Raw genomic sequence first — 18,849 nt, forward strand, 5'->3', positions numbered from 1 at the left:
TATGAAAGGTAAACAACTCCTTTAACAGCTATTAGTGATTAAATATTTTGAAAATACGTCAATACGGGCCACATGTCAGACTCGTATAGCCAGTCTTGAATCAAAAATTCTAGCAAATATTAGAATAAGCAAATTAGTAAAAAGTATTCAACACACTGCAGTATAGGTAAAGCTTGGAGATTTAATATGGCAATTTTCACCACCAGATAGAATCAACATAAAGGATTAAATCCAGTTAAGTAAAATATATGCACCAGGACACTACAACATACACCTCTGATTCATCGGTCTCTTAAAATGTGTTGATCAGCGTCAGACAGACCACAGACACTTTATCAGTACAGCATAAAAAACAAAACAAAAAAAGGAATAAAGACAGACTGGGCAGCAGCACGTCAGGTTTTCCTTGTTGCATTTGTGAAACACATCCACATAAAGACAGGCCACCAGTCAACACATCTTCAAATAGAGACAATTACAAAACACCTTTTGTTTGTGGGTACAGTCCAGTAATCATACAGGCAGCATGTATGACACACATGGATTTTACTACAATATAGTATATGTACAGTAGCAGAGAGGGGATAGCTGGCAAAGTGTGAACTCTTGCTGTTGTTTCTCACTCTCCAGCTCGCGTCCTATTCACAGTTCTGCTCATGTGTTGATGAGCGCGAACAGACTTTTCTCCGTGCGAGTGAGACAGAAGGGGAACTGCTGCCATTTTCAGCACTAGAAACACATTGTGGAGATTGCAGCATTTGTTAACGCTTGCTCCCACGCCCAAGCGTATGCTGCTGTCACCGCAGACAAAATGGATTTTACGGCCAGTGTTTTCTTCTTTCATCCACAGTCCAAGTAGTTCAGATGGGTTTTTTTAACGATACCTCCTATTAAAACTGAGGAAATATCAAGAGCCCCGGAATTTGCAATAACAGTACCTCACAGAGAAAGAACACAACACCCACTTTTAGTTGTAAACTGCCACTAGGCACATTTTCAGATATTTGGAAAATGAAGAGACTTTGAAAAGCAAAACAATGAAACAAAAACAAAATGAAATCTTAATTTTTCTCTCAGTATTACAATGAAGTAGTGTTGGCAGTGGGAAACTATTCTCTAAAGGAATGTTTCAAGGTATGGACTACACTTTATTTGGTTGCCATATCATCACGTTGCACCAAATCATCCCTAAAAAGTGCAAAGAGTCCCTGGTTGCTGTTATGGTTAAAACAGTCTGGTGATGAAGGATACAAACTGTACAACTGCAGTGTAGTTATAGACTCATTTGAAAATGCACACTAGATCATACATATTTAGTGTAAAAAGCATAAATGAGCCGGATAACACAGTTCCCAGTTTTCTTAAGTCGTGTAATGAGTTAAAAAGGATCGAGCCACTACAGGCTGCAGTTAAACTACTGTCAAAGAACACACAGAGCTACAAAACAGAGATCTGCAGGAAATGCAAGGAAAATGGTGCGTTACATTTTGACTCGCAAGTTCCTTTTTTCTTTCGTTTTAAATAAATCATAGAAAAATTGTAATAAAGAGTGTACAGGACACAATCAGTCATTGTCCTTTTTATTCCCAATGTAGCGTATCCGCGTTTATGCATATATGCACACGTGCACACACTATGTGGTTCAGAACTAGGTGACGTCTGACTCTTTTTAGAAAGTACCAAAACAGTCCTAAGCTCTTGGCTCCAGTCCTTTGGGAGTGGATCCATCACCCTCCCTCCGTGGCTCAGCTTCCTCGCAAACGGTGTGACTCTCCACAGATCATCACTCATTCTCCCATAGGTCGCCCTCTGCCTCGTTCCTCATCCTCTCTCAGGTTATCTCTGTAGGCCTCCGGGGAGGTAAATAAACGAGTCCCTATGATCCCTCTTTCCCATCTGAGCTTTCTGGCGGTGCTGGTGGCTCCTCCGCCGTGGGTGACTGAGCCCCTCCCGGACCATCTGCACACAAAACTCAAAAATGACTTCTAAAGGCACAAATGTGGAACTTCTTTCCAAAGCTATTGTTCATAAATGACTGTGACAGTGCGTGCCTGGCATTTTTTGTTTTTGCTTTCATTTTAAGGCTGCTATTTTTTTCAGAAACCCCAATGCAGGCAAACAAAGTGTCTCTCTGCCACTGCTGGAGGAATTCCAAAAGATCCGAGTTCATGTGAGCAAACCTGTATTTTCATTTTTGGGGTCTGTAAGATGAATTGCACGACCATGTTGTGTTATGTTAGATGCTAATTTGTTTTCTACACATGCAGCCAAAGATGCTCAATGGCTCAAATTTGGCACTCCTGGTAGCTACACACTTTTAGCAATTGTGATGCATGACAGGGAAATGGGCAGCATTTCCCTAGTGACATTCCTAGCCTAAAGCTCACCCATCTGCTACTAAATGGAGATGTATTTAGACAAGGACAACCTTTCCTAAATCTCAAAAACTTTGCCATAGCTTCAAGCCATAGATGAGCCACATAAAGGCTTCCGGGGATCAAATATCTCAGTCAAGTTCACAAAAACATCTCTCAAAGTGTCCTTAATTTACATTATACTGTTTCTAAATAATCAAATATATTGCTTCACATGCTAAAGTACTAAGTTAAAAAAAAAAACACATTTAAAGGGAAATATCACCTTTTAGGGATAGCTCAGCCAGTTTTAGAGGTAAGTCACCAGGGTTTACACCCGCTGGAGAGCCCAGGATATCAGGCAGGGCATTTCTCCTCCCTGAGCGCCCCGAGGAGGCAAAGTCCAGCACTGGCTCCACTTCGGTCATTTCAGGAACTCTTCAGGAAAAAAAGAAGGTACAATGTTACGATTTTACCCATGTATCATGTATCATACCTTATATGATAAGGTATGATACATGATTTTAACTCACCTGAGCAGTATTTCTGCTAAGTCACAACAACAGTTGCCTCAAAGCGCTTTACATTGTGAGGTAAATACCCTACAAGAGAGCCTATGAGAAAACCCTAACAATCAGATCAACCTATTATGAGCAAGCATTTGGCGAGAGTGGGAAGGAAAAACTCCTTTTTAACAGGAAGCAAGCTCAGGGAGAACCAGACTCTGTCATCTGCTTCAACCGGTGGAGGCAGAGGGGCATAGCTCTCTGTAAAATACATCTATAAGGTATAAAAGGACAAAAAACTGTGAATGTCAAATTGGCCTCTGAAACCTATAAATATAATCATTAAAAAATATTGAGAATGTCAATGTGACATGTTTAACATCTAAAAACACAGCTTATATTTGGTTTGTGGTTCTAATTTTTTTACTTGTAACTTCTAGTTCCTTTTCTCATCTTGTTTTTCAGAGTTTGATATTACGGTAAATGGTCAACCATTTGCTTAGTTCGTTAGTTAGCTAGCAACGACCAAGAAGTTTGTTGAACAAATGAAGGGCTTTACATGCTGAGCAGGCTGCAACTGTTTTCAATGCAGTGTCATAGGAAGGCCTGAATATCACAGTCATTCAAGTTGTGTTTCCATCACTGCCTTGTCCCTTGCACACAGAGACATCTGCAGATTCTCTGTTTGTTTGAATATTGTGACATTTTTAGCAGTTTCACGCTGAAAAACATTATTAAAATATTGGGCTGCTCGCCTCTCAATCTTTACTTCTGGAACACTCGACCTTTCTTTGATGCAAGCAATTAGTTGTAACATGTTTCAACTCTGTTCCCTGTTACATTTTTTTGCGGTGTTGCTGGCACCAAATTTAAATTGGAATATATTTTTCAAAGAAAAAAGTCTTAGTACAACATATCAAATGTTTAAAAGCATGGATGCAGATATAAAATGGCATGCCATTTTTGAAGAGAGGACGTTCCAGGTCTTATTTTGTAACAATTCACTCAATCAACTCACAGTGTGCTGTTTCTGTTTGGTGTGTACTGCACGGGGAAAAGCTGTGTGGGGTACATCTTTAATGATATAGCTAGCCTGCTAATCATCCCTATATGTACCCTAGTAGTTTTAATCCCAACACTTTTAAAAAGTTGACACTACGTTTTATGTTATTTTTATGTTTTACATAGTCTAACAGTGGATATTAATTTTGACATTTCTCAGAAAACAAAATGTACTTAATGTGATTTGAACATCCAGAGAAAAGATTCATCACTGAAAAGGAGGATGTGTCTGTCTGGTCTCATGGCAACCAGCAGCTGGGGAGTCAGCTCCAGGCTACACTGGTGACAGGCAGAATTACATCCCTTGTCTCACAGACTCGCAGCACACACACATACAGCGAGCCATTGCTGCCATGGCAACAGTACAGAAAAAGCACCACTGGCAGGTAAACATATGACTGGAATCCATTCGCTCACTATCTCACTCTCTCTTCCCAGTCTCCCCCTTTTGTTGTGTTGCCTCCCTTTAAATAGCCATACCATTCTGTGGAGCGAAATCTCAGTTCCCATTGCTCTCTCTCAACAAAGGGCTGACGTGTGAGTTAATGCATATGTGCAGCTATAAACTCGCACACACACCATCCTCAAAAAGAGGGCCATAAGTTGACCATCTGTTAGCCTCGAGCACAGTTGAAGCCTTGCTACTGAGCTCATCTAAGCTTTAAATGTCTCCATGGAGAAAGGCACTTTGCTTCCAATATGTTTACATTATTGCATGCTGGCAGCTAAAACTGTGGCTGCAGGTAGGAATCATGGCTATGACTGAGATACTTTAAAACATGTACGTACCTTTGGTTTTAAAATATGTAGCATTTATCAAGCTCAATACATAATTCTGAAAAATCTACCTACGATTAACATAAATGTTTTATATATTTAATCAGTACAAATGTGTAATCACACTTTCCACAAAGCCTGTGTCCACCCTCCTCCATACCACACAGGATGTACACATAGCAAGTTGCTAATAATTCATGCAGCTTTGATTAATTGATGTCAAAATGCTGTTGCACAGTTACCATTACCAATACTCTGTCCGGGGCCCATTCAAACAATTCATTTTCATACTTTATTTATTTAGTTGATTGCATTTATTTCCAATTCAACTGTATGTTTGATTTTTTTTTCCTTTTATTTAATATGCCCAAAAAAATCCATTATTTTTCTCATTCTTAATAGTCAAATCTAAATATACAAAGTCAATAAAAATATAGCTGATCAGTGGGTAGACAATTACATCAAGGCTGGGTAGGATTCAAACAAATGCACAGGAAAACAAAATGTTGTATTTTGAGATTAACCTGAAAATACTACCAGAATTTAAGGACTTAGAGATATAAAAGAAAATAAGCTCTGACATGACAAAAATACTATATATATATTTAAAATTCTTCACTGCACTTCTTCTAGGTCAGCAGTCGAAATAAAACAGCTTACTGGCCATGTCAGCTTCCATCAGTTGTATCCGCCAATTGATGCAGCACTCAGATGGCACTGGATCTAGTTTTCTGCCACTGGTCACCTGTGTATATGATTGGATATCATGATATAAACCAAATCACTATTTCTGTCAAGCTTAAAGGTTCCTTTTCATTGAAACATTATTTATATTCTGTCAGAAGGTGACCACGACAGACAGAACATTATGGAACTTCAAACAAATAACGAAAGAAATGCACAATGAAAAAATCATACTCAATTGTTGTTCACTTTTGCTCCTAGACAATAAATAAATAAGATTTAAAATAGAGAGAGCAGTGGACAGTGAGGCCTGACTACTATCTCTCTGCACTCTGTGTATAGCTGCCTCAGAGAACTTTTTGTGGCCAGGGAGTTGGTAGCGAGGGCCAATTACTTTAATCAGCATCAGCTTCCTGGCAACACATCTTTTAAAAACTAGGCTACAATATTACTGTCTCTTTGTTTCTAAGAAAAATCTTGCATTGTTCAATGCATCGCACTGTACTGATAAACAGGCAACTGTACACTATGAGGATGCCACCGCTGCAGAGGGTGAAAACAATTTGTGGTGTAGCTGGCCTTTGTATGTAGTGTGTAGTGTATGCTACACTGAATTCCTCTGACTCTTCCTTTTAACAATATCCTCGTCTTTTGCACTTTAACCTGTCATATTCAGAAACTCGACCACCCGAGTTTTCTGTTTTCATTTTGTCTTTGATGATGCTCACTCCCTTTCATGTGGTCTGTCAAAACAAGGAAGTAATGGGATTTGCTGACTTTATATTGACCCTATCCCATGTATCTCTAGTGAGGAAAGGTTATTGTGCACCACATATCTTTATTGCTTTAGTGTCTTGCCCTAGCTGTGTGTACGAAAACACCTAAGATATCAAAAGTAGTTATCTGAGTTACTGTTGGCTTCCTATCAGCTTGAAGAAGACTGACTATTCTCCTCTGACCTGTGATGTCAAACAAGATATTTTCACCTGCAGAAGCTCAGCTGACTGGGTAGCTTCTCTTTTTTGGAGCACTCTTTGTAAACCCTAAAGATTTCACCAGTTTCTGAAATACTCAGAGCAGCCCATGTGGCACAAACAACAATGCCACATTCAAAGTTACTTAAGTCACCTTGTTTCCCCAATTCTGATTCTTAATTTAAACGGCAGTCTACATGCCTCCATGTCATTAGCTGATTAGACTCAGTGTATATATAAAACAAACGTAAATATATAGAATGAAATATAATGACAGCTCTTTCGGAGTACTGAATACTGGGAGTCTGTGATCCACGTGCACATCTTCGACTTTTCATAATAATAGTACTTGATTAAACCGGAAAAGTGTATTTTTCTTAGAAAATGTTAAAAAAAAAACAACGCAGAAACTGGCTTCAGACAGAAGATGAAGCAGGTGGTATGTTCAGAAATTTTGCATCTGAAGGAAAAGAAGCAGAAGCCTGTTGACGATTACACAATAATCGGACGCACACTACTTCTAGTTGAGGTGTCAGATGTCAGACTATTCGTCCAAAGAGAGTAAAGGTTTTTTGTGTTTTCCCCCTTGAGGTCCCGTGCTGAGCTTTTACGGTAGCTGCCTTCACTTGCTGCTTCCTTATGGGTCTGTCTGTCTTCAGTTTTCTATTTAATAACTTAAAAAGGTCCTCTATTGGCTTTAGTTTAAAGTGCCTGACTTGACAATTGAAGCGTATCCAATTTCTTTGCTCTTGAGAAACTCTTGCGTTTGTAGTGTGCTTTGGGAAATTATCCATTTGCATCATTTGGCGAGTCTCAGCAGAGTACAGGTCTGTTCACTTCAGGATTCATCCTGCTACTTCTATCAGTCACATCATCAATAAACACTAGTGACCTGGTTCCACTGGCAGCCATGTGATAACACTGCCTCCACCTCTTTGATGATATCGCATGCTTCATATCACGAGCTGTTCCTTTCCTTCTGGAACCTTTTCCTTTCCCATCGTTCTGGTACAAATTAATCTTAGATGTTTAGTCTAATCCAGCCCTCTTGCTCTTGAGTGTAACCAGTGGTTTGCGCCTTGTTGTAAACCCTCTTCATTTCCATTTATGAAGGGACCTCGACACTGATACGCCTCCCTCCCTAATAATGTTCTTGACTTCTTTAGATGTTGTGAGGCTGTTTTTCTTAACCATGGAAATGTCATCATGCACTTTGTCTTTTGTTGTTTTTCCAGGCCCTATTGATGGTGAGCTGGCCCGTACATTGCTTTTTGTAAAGAATATACCAGATTGTGGATTTGGTCACTTCAAGGCTTTGCTCTCTCTGAAAGCTTTATCTTTGGTTTTGGTTTTTTTTTTCAACATAACTGTGGCCTTCTTCACTTAAACTGACAACACTTTGGGATTCAACACTAAAACTATAAAAACAACAAAACACATATTCAACATTTCTTGAATCAACTTCGGATGTTTGCTTCATTTCATAAAATAACACAGAAACCATCAGCTAGCCATGAAACTGCTTGTTAGTCAATTGTCCAATTATTTTCGAGGCTACAAATGGAGGAGTGTGCATTTAAAACAGAAAACTTTCTATATGTAATTTCCAAACAGTTGATGCAAAATTTCATCCGCTAGAGCAGAAAGTCTGAATTTGAATCACATATTGACTGATTTCAAGTCTGTTGTGGTGGTTTATAGAAGCAAAACTACAAAAATTCTGTCTTTGTCCAACAAATTACAGACCTAAGTGTAAAGCCGTCATATTTACCAGTTGGTTTTAAATATTAGATGATTATTTGGCACTCTTAATTACAGTGTTTTGTTGCAATATTAACTGACTCAACGTGCAAGTCAAAGGGGTCAACTGAATAACATCAGCTGTCCTCATGTTTCTCAAATCACTACCATTAACTTCAAATATAAATACAAAGAATGAGCCATCTGTGTTCACATGAACACGTCACACCTGCAACTTTAAGTGATTTCAAGTGAATTACTTTGTGGCTGCAGTACTAAATTTAGCCATTCAGTAAGTTTATACTGTAGGCAAATCCAGAATATTGTTCCAAATTTCACCTCCAGGGCCACGTGTCAAAGCTTCTCTTTGTTCAGCTTGGAGTCTAACAATAGGCGTTTGGGTCACGCAGTAGGACGGATAGCTTGTCTCTCTGTGAAGTTTCAGTCTGGCTCAGAGGCTTCTCAAGCTGAGAAACTGATTATCACTGAAAAGCTCAGCTTTGACTGTTAATCCTGCTAATTAAAACCAAACTTTGGCTCTTACACTGACTTGCTATAACAACTTTTCATTTAATACCAGGTGGTGGCCACAGTCAGTCACTGCTGATCTGACAGCTTTCCAGGATGATTCAGCTCTGGGGTTTTTACACTGTCAGACTGAAGAGGAAGCTGAGAGGTTAAGAAGTTGTTTAGCCAGATAAAATCACTGGCTTTCAGTGGCTTCACTGCTGAAATGTCAGAATAAGTAATAGCTATTGTTATTCCGGTCCTAAGTAGAACACATGGTAACTTTCATTGAGCTACTGGATTAAGCACTGAACAGGCAGTGACCCATCATGTGAACAGTTTAATTTTAGCTGATAATCCAACAACAGTTTAGATGGGATTATCTTGTCAAGTAAACTGACCTACATAAGGTATCTGTGCCAGCTCAGGCAGACACAGGAACAAGCTGCAAGTGAATTATGCAAAAGGTTTATGTTATACAAGTCTTTTCATAAAAAAAACAGAGGTTGAAGCTGGCTTACAATAAAAAAAACTGAGGAAAGGTAAAGTCTATTTTCTCCTCTTCTTCTTTCAAACTCGTCACAGCTCTGCAATTACATAAAAACTCATTAATGTTGCAAATTGCTATCCAGGCTATTCCTAAACACAGCCACCGCTATTATTTTGTACCATATTATACACCACGTACTAAAGACATCCTGTCATGGGGCTACTGTGTAAATAATCATGCAGCTAAAATTATCCACTTACATTTGCCATGTGGGTATGTGCAAATGGAGTAAAAGCACTTTCACGTGTCTGCTTCTCGAGCTTTAAAAGGGAAGGCTTTAAACAGCACTAAACACATTTGATGTTGGAGGTTAGTTTCGACAACAACAGCACAGGGCATTGTCTCCAACCAACCTCACAGGCTCTCGGTGCCAAGGAGAAAGGGTCTTTTCAGAAGAAGCCTTGTTGGCTTTTACAATGGCGCACCTGCTATTCTCAATGGAAATGCAAGAGGAAGGAGGCTAAGCAAGAAAGCTCTCAGTCCTAACAGAAAGAAACCACGAGTAGCAAAAAGAAAGCAACGCTGAGAGCTCGATATCTTAGACTGTGCATCCACACAACTGATGTCAACATAATTTCCCTTCTGTCGTGTGGAGAAAATGCCAAACTTGAAAGTCGATCCAACAAACCTTTACCAACAAATCACAATATGATGCATGTCATTTACTGAAGCTTTTGGTAGCGTCTCTGCTAACATTTACAATATAAAATGCAACGAACAGACATGGTCCTGACTCTGATGACTCAGTATTTTTTCATTAATTAATATTATATTACGTTTTGGTTTAATCTGGTTATGTCTTTGACTAAGATTTCTAGTTTTTAGGTTTTGGTTCCCAGGTTCTCTCTGTTTCCAAGTCAGTCATGTCTCTGTGTAAAGCCCGTGTCTCTGAATCTGTGTCGTGTTTCCTGTTTTACTGAAGGTTCGTGTCTTATGTCCTCCATGTCTCATCATGTTGATTCGGTTCAGCTGTGTCTCCCTCCTGTGTGCCATTTCCTTGTTTCCCTCTGTATATATTTAGTGTGTGTTATCCTTTGTTCTTCATCGGTCCGTCTGCCTGTCATCCCCTGTGTTACCTCTGCTGCCTACATTTGGTTGCCTACATTTGGGTCCACGTCTCTCTCGCGCGCGCGCGCCGCACAATTTGCCTCTGCAAATTGTGACACCAACTCAATATGCTTTAGTTTGGTTCCAGAATTCCCTTTGCATTCATCTGGAATATCCAAAAAGATTTAATTTAAATAACTATGTTGTAAAATTTAGGGAGCAGAACTAAAGTCTGGCTCTAAACATATAGGTATATAATTAATCTTTTTAATTACTGTATGTTTAATTTTGTAATGTTTCACAACTTCAGAGTGTTTAGTGTTCAATTCATATCCGCTAAAAGACTAATAATGCATATTAATTTTAAAAGAAAACAGTTGGCACAAATCTCTCTTTTTTTTCATTAAATAGAACAGACACCATTTCTCTAAATGGAACCATATAAACCACCGAGGACAACATAACCACATAATCATTCCTCTGTGCAATGACTGAAGACACTCGAGGGGAAATTGATTCTAAATAAGGACACTGTGTCCAATGGCGTGTCCAGCGGGGTGGCCTGGGGGGGCACAGGCCACCCCCCAAACCAGACTGGCCACCCCAGGTGCCACCCCAAAGGCAAAACAATAAAATTCAATCAAATATCAAATGTCCGATTATGTTTTCACGGTGACGCTCAGATATCCGAGTGTAAGTGAATGCAGCATCGCTTCTGCGCTATGCGCATCACGTTAGCAAAGGTAGGAGAGCCAAGCGCGAAAGATGGCACTGCAGGAAACAATTTTTCGGTGAAAGAAAATGAGGACAGAATAAATGTCCCGGTAAGTAATATCAAGTTTGTTGAGTTTAGTAAACTTCGGTGAAATTAGAATACCAAGGAAAAAAATAACACTTAAAGAATTATTGCAGCTGTGGAATATTTCAGACAGTATGCTACTGAGGGCAGCTAACATAAGAGTTATAAGATATAATCTAAGTCGTAACATTGCTGTATGGAGCTGCAGATTTGGTTGCAGGTTAACATAGCTGGACTGGCCATCGGGCATATCCCCAGTGACTTATTTTTTATTTTTTTTTTGTAATGGCATGAACAATGAGAGGTGGTGGATTGGCCAGATGCAGGTCGATGTGTAGAAATAACTCCGTTGTTTGGTGGTGGCTATGACGGGGCTTCCACAGAGGCAACAGGTGGATGAGGGAAGGGGAGGCAGGAGGAGAGACCCGAAGCAGCCGCCAGTCCGAGTGTCAGGTGAACTGAACTTCAGGTAAGAAGTTATGACCTGCAGTCTATCTGGGTCAGATATAAACCAAGTTTAGGTGGAGTTTATTTTCATGTTGCTGACTTTTTACTGTCAGTTGCAATAACTCATACTGCGTTCTAGCCAGTTTGACGGAGTTTTTATACAGCTGGGTGGGTGCTATGATGTTACTGATAGTGAACTTTATTTTATTCATAAGGTTAGTAGAGTTGCCAACGGCTCCTTAAAAAATGGAATGGTCCCTCATTCAGAGAAAATATTACACGTTTCGTATTGAGCTGAGAAGAGACGCAGTTTGTCCCGGACTTTAGCTAGAATGGAAAAAAGACACAAAGCTGGATTTATTCTGTCTTTATGCTGCACAGCTGCCTCTTCTCTCATTCTCTCCCCCTCCCTCTCCTGTTGCTACTTCAATCATGAAACTGATCAATGATCAGCTGATCGGCTTTTCTCTCTTGTTTATCGCCCACTTTGTGCCAGAAAGAGGAAACCAGCAGATGTCGCGCTAAACAACAGCAGCACGTTTAAGCTTGATCAGCTGTTGTTAGAATTTATTTAATATTAATTTCTAGTATCAGCTGATGTTTGCTGGAGCCACAGCTGTAAAGCTGCTGGTCATGATGTCTGTTTAGATATGTGGTGAGAGGGAAACATGAAGATGAAACCAGGAGATGTCCTTACTGAACCATCAGAGCTGAACAGGTGATGGAGAAACAGGTTTACCTTTTAGGTGACATGAATGAGTTGAAGGGAAGTTATGAACTGTTTCTGAGAGACAAATAACACCAGGATCCTTTTTTATGTAGCTGACAGCTGGTAACTGTGCAGGGGCGGGTCTAGCAAAGTTTTGCCAGGGGGCCAGGTAGGGCATTAACAGGGAAAGGTGGGCACAAAGAAATACTTTTCTTTCTTATTCTCATTTAAAATACCTAGTTTTTATTAAATAATTATCTAAATCTTACAACCAAAGTTTTTATCTGACGTAAAATGTATAGAAATCATACATATACCAACAAGACTGTACATCACTGTCACAACAGGGTTTGTTTTCAGTCAAAGTCTTTATGGCTTTACTACCTGGTGAGTCGGTCTGTAGTAAAAATGCCCAATTTTTTTGTCCCAGTCCAGCCCTGCAGGTTAATACTGGCAGTGTCACCATGCCAGCTGACTGTATTTTATCATCAGCCAGTGTTGTTCTTGATCAATATTACCAAAGTTTACCATAAGGCAGCATAGAAAGTATTTACTTGCTTTCAGGTTTTATTCAAATGTTAGTCTTTTCAGTTGTTTCCCCACTTTTTTCCTGTTTCAAAATCAAACACCAGTTTGTGAGAAGATTATCTTCTTTTTTTAACAGACAGATAAAGTTTTGCATTGGCATTGGCTAATTTGTCAATTGTTTGTTACAAATGTTCGTATTTTAATTTTCAAAAATGTTTTTGCCCAAAACATATGTGCACTATATGTCAGTAAAAATACTATGCAAATATTGCTGTCCTTGAATGCTGAGTAAACACTGACAAAGCACTGATTGTATCTCTTGTACTTTATCAACGCAGTATCTAAAAACTTTGCACAGTAGTGGTTAAAATCTCATTCTAATAAGAGTTAAAAGTGCATTTGGTTATTAGGTTTATAGGATTATTGAATTATGGTTAAGGGTTGGTAGAATTTTTTTTTAAAACATTATCTGCCAATTAAATCTGCCACCCTTCTCCAAATCTGTGCCCCTACCTGGCCCCCCCAACAAAAATTTTCTAGACACGCCACTGACTGTGTCCCCAAATTACATACATACATACAGCAACTGTAAAAACACTCCATTAAACGTTACTTAACTCAAAGCAATTCAAAGCCACCCAAAATTGAATTGATCATATTTAACCAGATGATACCTTCATTCTTTCTTATTTTGTCCATGGATGGAAATTATAGCCAGAGCTATAAAATGGTTAACGATTGTGATGTGAAAATTATTCTCCAAGCTCATATCTAGCACACATATAGGTCTGGTTCCAATCTAAATGCTGGATGGTTAAGTAAGTTTATGTGACTAATAAGCTGTGAGAGCAATGCTTTCTATGACAGTTTCTCTCACTCCCTCTTATTACATGCAGGATAACAACTGCTGAAGAGATTTTATTGCACTTACGGTAACATAACGAATGAAAGTCCTGAATGCAGCTGATTAATTTAACACTGGTAACAGATGGTACTGAATATCTGCAGATACCTGGAGCAAGGGTGGCATTGACTCAGGAGCTAGAATGGGTTGCCAGTTATTCACAAGGTTGATTATTTGATCCATGGCTTCTTTAGACCATAAGACCAAGTGTCCTTGGCAGTTAGAAAAGCACTTATAAAAACAACGTATGAAGGCTTGAAAGTGGGTTGTATTAAAAAGCTCTTAAGTGTTTATTTACAGTAAAGAAGCACTATGCCCCCTTCCTGAATTCTTTCTCTTTATTTTGTTTGCCACTATAAATGTTTGCATGCTGACACAAACAAATGTCAGGCTACAAATTGGATAAAAGTCATTTTTTGAGACAAAATTATCATTATAGTCAAGATTTTCATAGTTTTATTGTATATTAAAGTATTTTGGTTCTGCAATGTTGTTCAGAGAAGTTAAAAAAAACAAAACGACACACTTTGGACTTTTGATTATACCAGTTGGAACATCAGCGATAACCAATGACATGTGCTGTTAACATAAAGGGCTAAGATCATGAAATTGGACTTACACATTGATAATCTGAGTGCAAAGGTTGTTAAAATGTTTTTCACATTACTGATCGATGTGCATCCATATAGTGCTGTGTAAAAGTATTTGCCCCTATCCTGATTTCTTACTTTTTTTGCCTAAGGGAAATACTTTTTCACAACATTGCGGGTGCCAATCTAATTACTCGTTATCAAGAAAAGACGTCGGAGCTGGAAAACAATGGAATTGTCCTTACTAATAACTTACGCAGTCAGATAAAGACAGATATTCACATGAAGTGCTTCAAATTTGAGTTCAAGTAGATGGACTCCCTAAACTCACTTGATGATATTCTTCACTGCAAAATCCATTTAATCAACCAGCAAATTCAGTGTAGTAACTTTGCAAAGTGACATCCATCAAAGCATTCATCTCGCTAAACAAGAGACAATAATAGATTTCTCTTCCCCGTGCACAGCAATCTGGCCGTGCCTGCTGCCTGAGGCTGACCTCTGCTCAGCTACAACACACTCTCATTCTCGCAGTGTGACAGGCAGACCTACTGCACACTCTACAGCTTCTTACCAAGTATAGCATATGAGCTGGCAATGATTAAATGTAACATTATAAGGCCGTTTTATCGCCATTTGCAGCAACATCAAGAGAAATATTTAATTACACATCAGCCAGCTGTCAGTACGGATGTTTTTCATAGTTACGTGCACCGCTATGCTGACTCTCATGCTCGCTCAGGAAGGACTGAGCGAGCATGACTGTGGGGGTTTAGGCTGGAAAACAGCCCGCCTGAAGAGGAGCTACAAAAGAAGTGATGTTTACACAGCCGGCACAGACACGAGAAGTTTTAGATGAATAAATAATGCCTGGGATTAAGTCCCTCGCTATTTTTAGTTCCTCATACCCTGTGATTAGACCCCGTTCTTCTCCTGACTTTTTTTTGAACTGTTATCCTAAAGCTTAACATGCTGTAGCTGCCATGGAAACTGCACCATTGTTATGAAGGCAGCTACAGTATATAGTGGAGGAGGGGAACCGAGGAGGAAACATTCAACTGCAGTTGTATGTTTGTTTTTTTCTAATAAAAATAAAAATGTGATTACATGACATGTAGTCTTAAGATTGAGACAATCAAAAGTGATGAAATATAAAGACGTGCAGTATTACGCAGTGCAAAACTATCAAGGTATACGTTTAATCACAACTAAGCAAAGCAATGATGGAAATAGCCCTCATCATCTCAGTCACATTAAACCAGGTGCACAGAAGGTCATGCATTTATGAGCGTAGACGAGGTGAAGCATGACACTGATATCAGCAGTTGGTTTTCAAAAAGCTACAATATTTCTTTTTCTTCCTAAGCAGCAGCAGTGAAGAGAGAGACAGAGACAGAAATGGAGGAAAAAGGGAGAGGTGAGACTGATCTAACGAGACACTGTGATCACAGCCTCCTTTCAGATCTCACAAACATCCAGGCAAATCTTCCGTCTTTCCCGCTGATCCGAGCGCCCCGTCTTCTCACCAAGGCTTCCTGCTTTTATGTTTCACAAACCAGACAGAAAATTCACCAGCGTAGGCTTTTACTTTGTAGATAATTTGCTTTTGGGGGGGGTGAGCATGTACATAAAAACCAGGATGACTTGGATGGTGCACAAAATCTCTTAAAAATGTTACATCTTATCCCTTTTTTCAAAAAAAGAAAATGTACGAATGATTTACTAAACATAAATCACATTTAAGGCCCTATATTAATGGTAATTGTTATTTCAGAGGGTAATCTTTCTGAAGGTGAAGTGAAACAGTTCACTTCACAGGCAAGTGAACTGTCCAATTGTAGCTAAGCGACTAACTTAAGTATTTTATTATATTCTATTCTGTACAGTTGTGTACTGTATTTATTATTGTATTCTAATTTTTGCTTCATAACTTTGCACTGTCCACTTCCTGCTGTGACAAAACAAATTTCCCACGTGTGGGACTAATAAAGGTTATCTTATCTTAAACAGGCTTGGCAGGGATTTCAGCTTTGAATTTTTACACATGCCACAGATCTGTGCATTGTACTCTAGTCATGGTACAGATTTTGCAGTGTGCTTCTCTATTTTTAACCTTTCCAAAAGTGAAATAAGTAGATTACTTCGTTAAGTAGTAACCTAGTGTTACATTCAAGGCCAAGGAGTATTGTGTAACAGATCTGGCAGATGATTATGAATGCCGTCTTAAAGCCCTAGAGTCAAATTTTCAGTTGGAAGAGCTCTTTGTTTCTACATAGTACTGTTAGAAATACAACAAAATAAATCTGCTGCTGCTGGCTCTTCACTGTATATTTTATAAGGCTACAGAAGTAGGGGGTCCACTGGGTCATCAAGGCTTACTTAGACTCTTTGCCCTAACATCATAATTTAGGAATTCCATATTTTCTGGTACTTGGAAAAGAATTCCAGTATCACGTGTTTCAGGTGACACGAGAAAAGGCCCCTTTCCCACTGGGAGCCAGTGGGGATATGTTTAAGCTAACATGAGAGGCCCACCACTCTAACGACAGTTGGTTTACTGGTGCATCCTCAGTGTTAAATGAAACTCATCATTTAGAATTATACAAAGCACACATGTGTTTGTTCGTTCTTTGTAATCACCTAAGCAGGATTATGATGAGTCTCAAGCCGATAAACTCAGCACAGACCAATATATCATCCAAATGTTGGATCGGTCATAAGAAACTTCATGTGTGACATCAAAGACTGGAAAGTTGAGATGGCAGGATGAGAAAGGTGTATATCCTTCACGAGGAAAAACAAGGATTTCAGTATCACAATCATTCAGTCCTAACAGAGTTTCAGAAAGAATCCACAACATAACAAGGATTTTTATATCATTCAGCTATACTGTTACTGGTAAAGTCCAAGTAGTACTTCACATCAAAGCCCTTTTAAGCAAACCGCCTTCTCTGTTATTAACCATGTTTAATGTGCAGTGGCAACAAAAACAAGCCTTTCTATAAAACGAGGCCCATAAAATGGGCTCCACTTTGCCAAATATGAGACAGATTGAGCAGCTTTTCAGAAGGGTCAATCACAACAACAGAACACCCAGCTATTTACAGCAATTAGCGCACTTGACAGAAAGCTGTAGAGAATGGCTGGCAGGCAGTGCTGGCAAAAGCTTTGGGGATGATCTGAAGAACAGACTGTTTTGGGGGAAGTACGACTTTTGAACGTCACGTTCTAATTAACTGATCTCGACTGTGCGTAAATAAGCTCCGCATTGGAAAGGTCAAATATTAGAAAATCACATTGTCAAACCCTACACAATGACCTATTTTTTGTATTTCACCATTCATTACCCAACTGTTGCTATTGATCTCTGTGGTGTTTCTAATTAGACTAAGTGAAGGTGAGAATGGATTGGTGGCTTCGGTGCATGATCTTTACTTGCCCTTTACAGGTCAGCACACACATTATCTAACTTCTAAGTAGGAATTCTACTCAGGTTGTGAAAAGTGTTTCATCTTCTTGATTTCTTGTAACAGAAGAGGGAGATCGCCTTGTAATCGGAAGGTTGCTGGTTCGAGCCCCGGCTTGGACAGTCTCGGTCGTTGTGTCCTTGGGCAAGACACTTCACCCGTTGCCTACTGGTGGTGGTCAGAGGGCTCAGTGGCGCCAGTGTCCGGCAGCCTCGCCTCTGTCAGTGCGCCCCAGGGTGGCTGTGGCTACAACGTAGCTTGCCATCACCAGTGTGTGAATGTGTGGATGACTGGATGTGTAAAGCGCTTTGGGGTCCTTAGGGACTAGTAAAGCGCTATACAAATACAGGCCATTAAATAATTCTGATGATGTCAGGGTTACTGTGCAACTTTTAATTAAAAGCCTTCATTGTAAATATTAATTTAAGGGTATCCGCATTTTGTATTTAGTGACAAATGTAAGGTTCAACACTGGAGCTTGACCCATACCATCAACTAAAAGTAAGGATGTCCCCATCTTTACTGCATTTTTCTGTATACATGGCTTACAAAATCACAATGCTTCCTTTAATGAACCACCAAATTTTCTTAAGTTATCAACCACTTAGACCTGAGGTCTCAAACTCGCAGCCCAGGACCACTAGCAGCCCACTTCAGCGCTACTTGTGGCCCATATATTGATGTAAAGACATATAAAGTAATTTGGCCCTTGACGTTACTTTCTCTGTTAGGGAGGATTTATTTGTTGTTGAGTTCAATGTTAAAATAAGTTCTTTAAAAAGAAAAAAATATTTAACATGAAGGCAATATGAGCAGAGAGTACAAACATGTTGAGGGATTGGCTGTGTTAGTTCAGTGAGAGAGTTATTTGTAAAGAAAACTATTTTCACTGGGAGTCAAAAACTAATGTTTACCATTTTGTCTGCATTTTATTTTTTAAATACAAACTAAATGATAGCAGAAGTGCTGCCACAAATCTGGCCAGAAAGCGAGCGTCAATTTGTTTATTTGGTAGTTCAATGAAAGGCTTCAACATCGAAAAAGGATAATCGATTAATTAAATGACAGACAGCTATAAAAAAAAGAAATCAAGAAAAAAGAAAACTAAACTTACAACTACACTAATATAGATGTCTTTGAACTTAATGTTGCAACTTATAATACTTATCTTATTTGAGTTACGTCATTAAAAAAACATTAATTT

General features: G+C 39.1%; 1 protein-coding gene across 1 annotated transcript; it reads right to left on the minus strand.

Moving 5' to 3' along the window:
- Nucleotides 1-1,810: 1,810 nt before the first annotated feature.
- pkib (protein kinase (cAMP-dependent, catalytic) inhibitor beta) lies at nt 1,811-2,782 on the minus strand. Its single transcript, XM_085346795.1, has 2 exons — nt 2,641-2,782; nt 1,811-1,959 (listed from the first exon to the last, which is right to left on the minus strand). Exons 1-2 carry the CDS (start codon nt 2,780-2,782, stop codon nt 1,877-1,879), a joined length of 225 nt encoding a protein of 74 aa, XP_085202921.1. The 3' UTR covers nt 1,811-1,876.
- Between the last annotated feature and the right edge of the window lie 16,067 nt (nt 2,783-18,849).

Source organism: Diplotaxodon limnothrissa, linkage group LG22 (assembly GCF_057381915.1).
Source record: "Diplotaxodon limnothrissa isolate DT_005_m linkage group LG22, D_limnothrissa_male_GT1.1, whole genome shotgun sequence".
Classification (NCBI taxonomy): domain Eukaryota; kingdom Metazoa; phylum Chordata; class Actinopteri; order Cichliformes; family Cichlidae; genus Diplotaxodon; species Diplotaxodon limnothrissa.

What these genes read in the sequence shown, in the direction of transcription:
- pkib (XM_085346795.1), bottom strand. Translation starts at nt 2,782, where the DNA reads ATGACCGAAGTGGAGCCAGTGCTGGACTTTGCCTCCTCGGGGCGCTCA. An exon ending in GGCTGAGCTATCCCTAAAAG is followed by an intron (nt 1,960 to 2,640) that starts GTGATATTTCCC and finishes TTTTGTGTGCAG; the next exon opens with ATGGTCCGGGAGGGGCTCAG.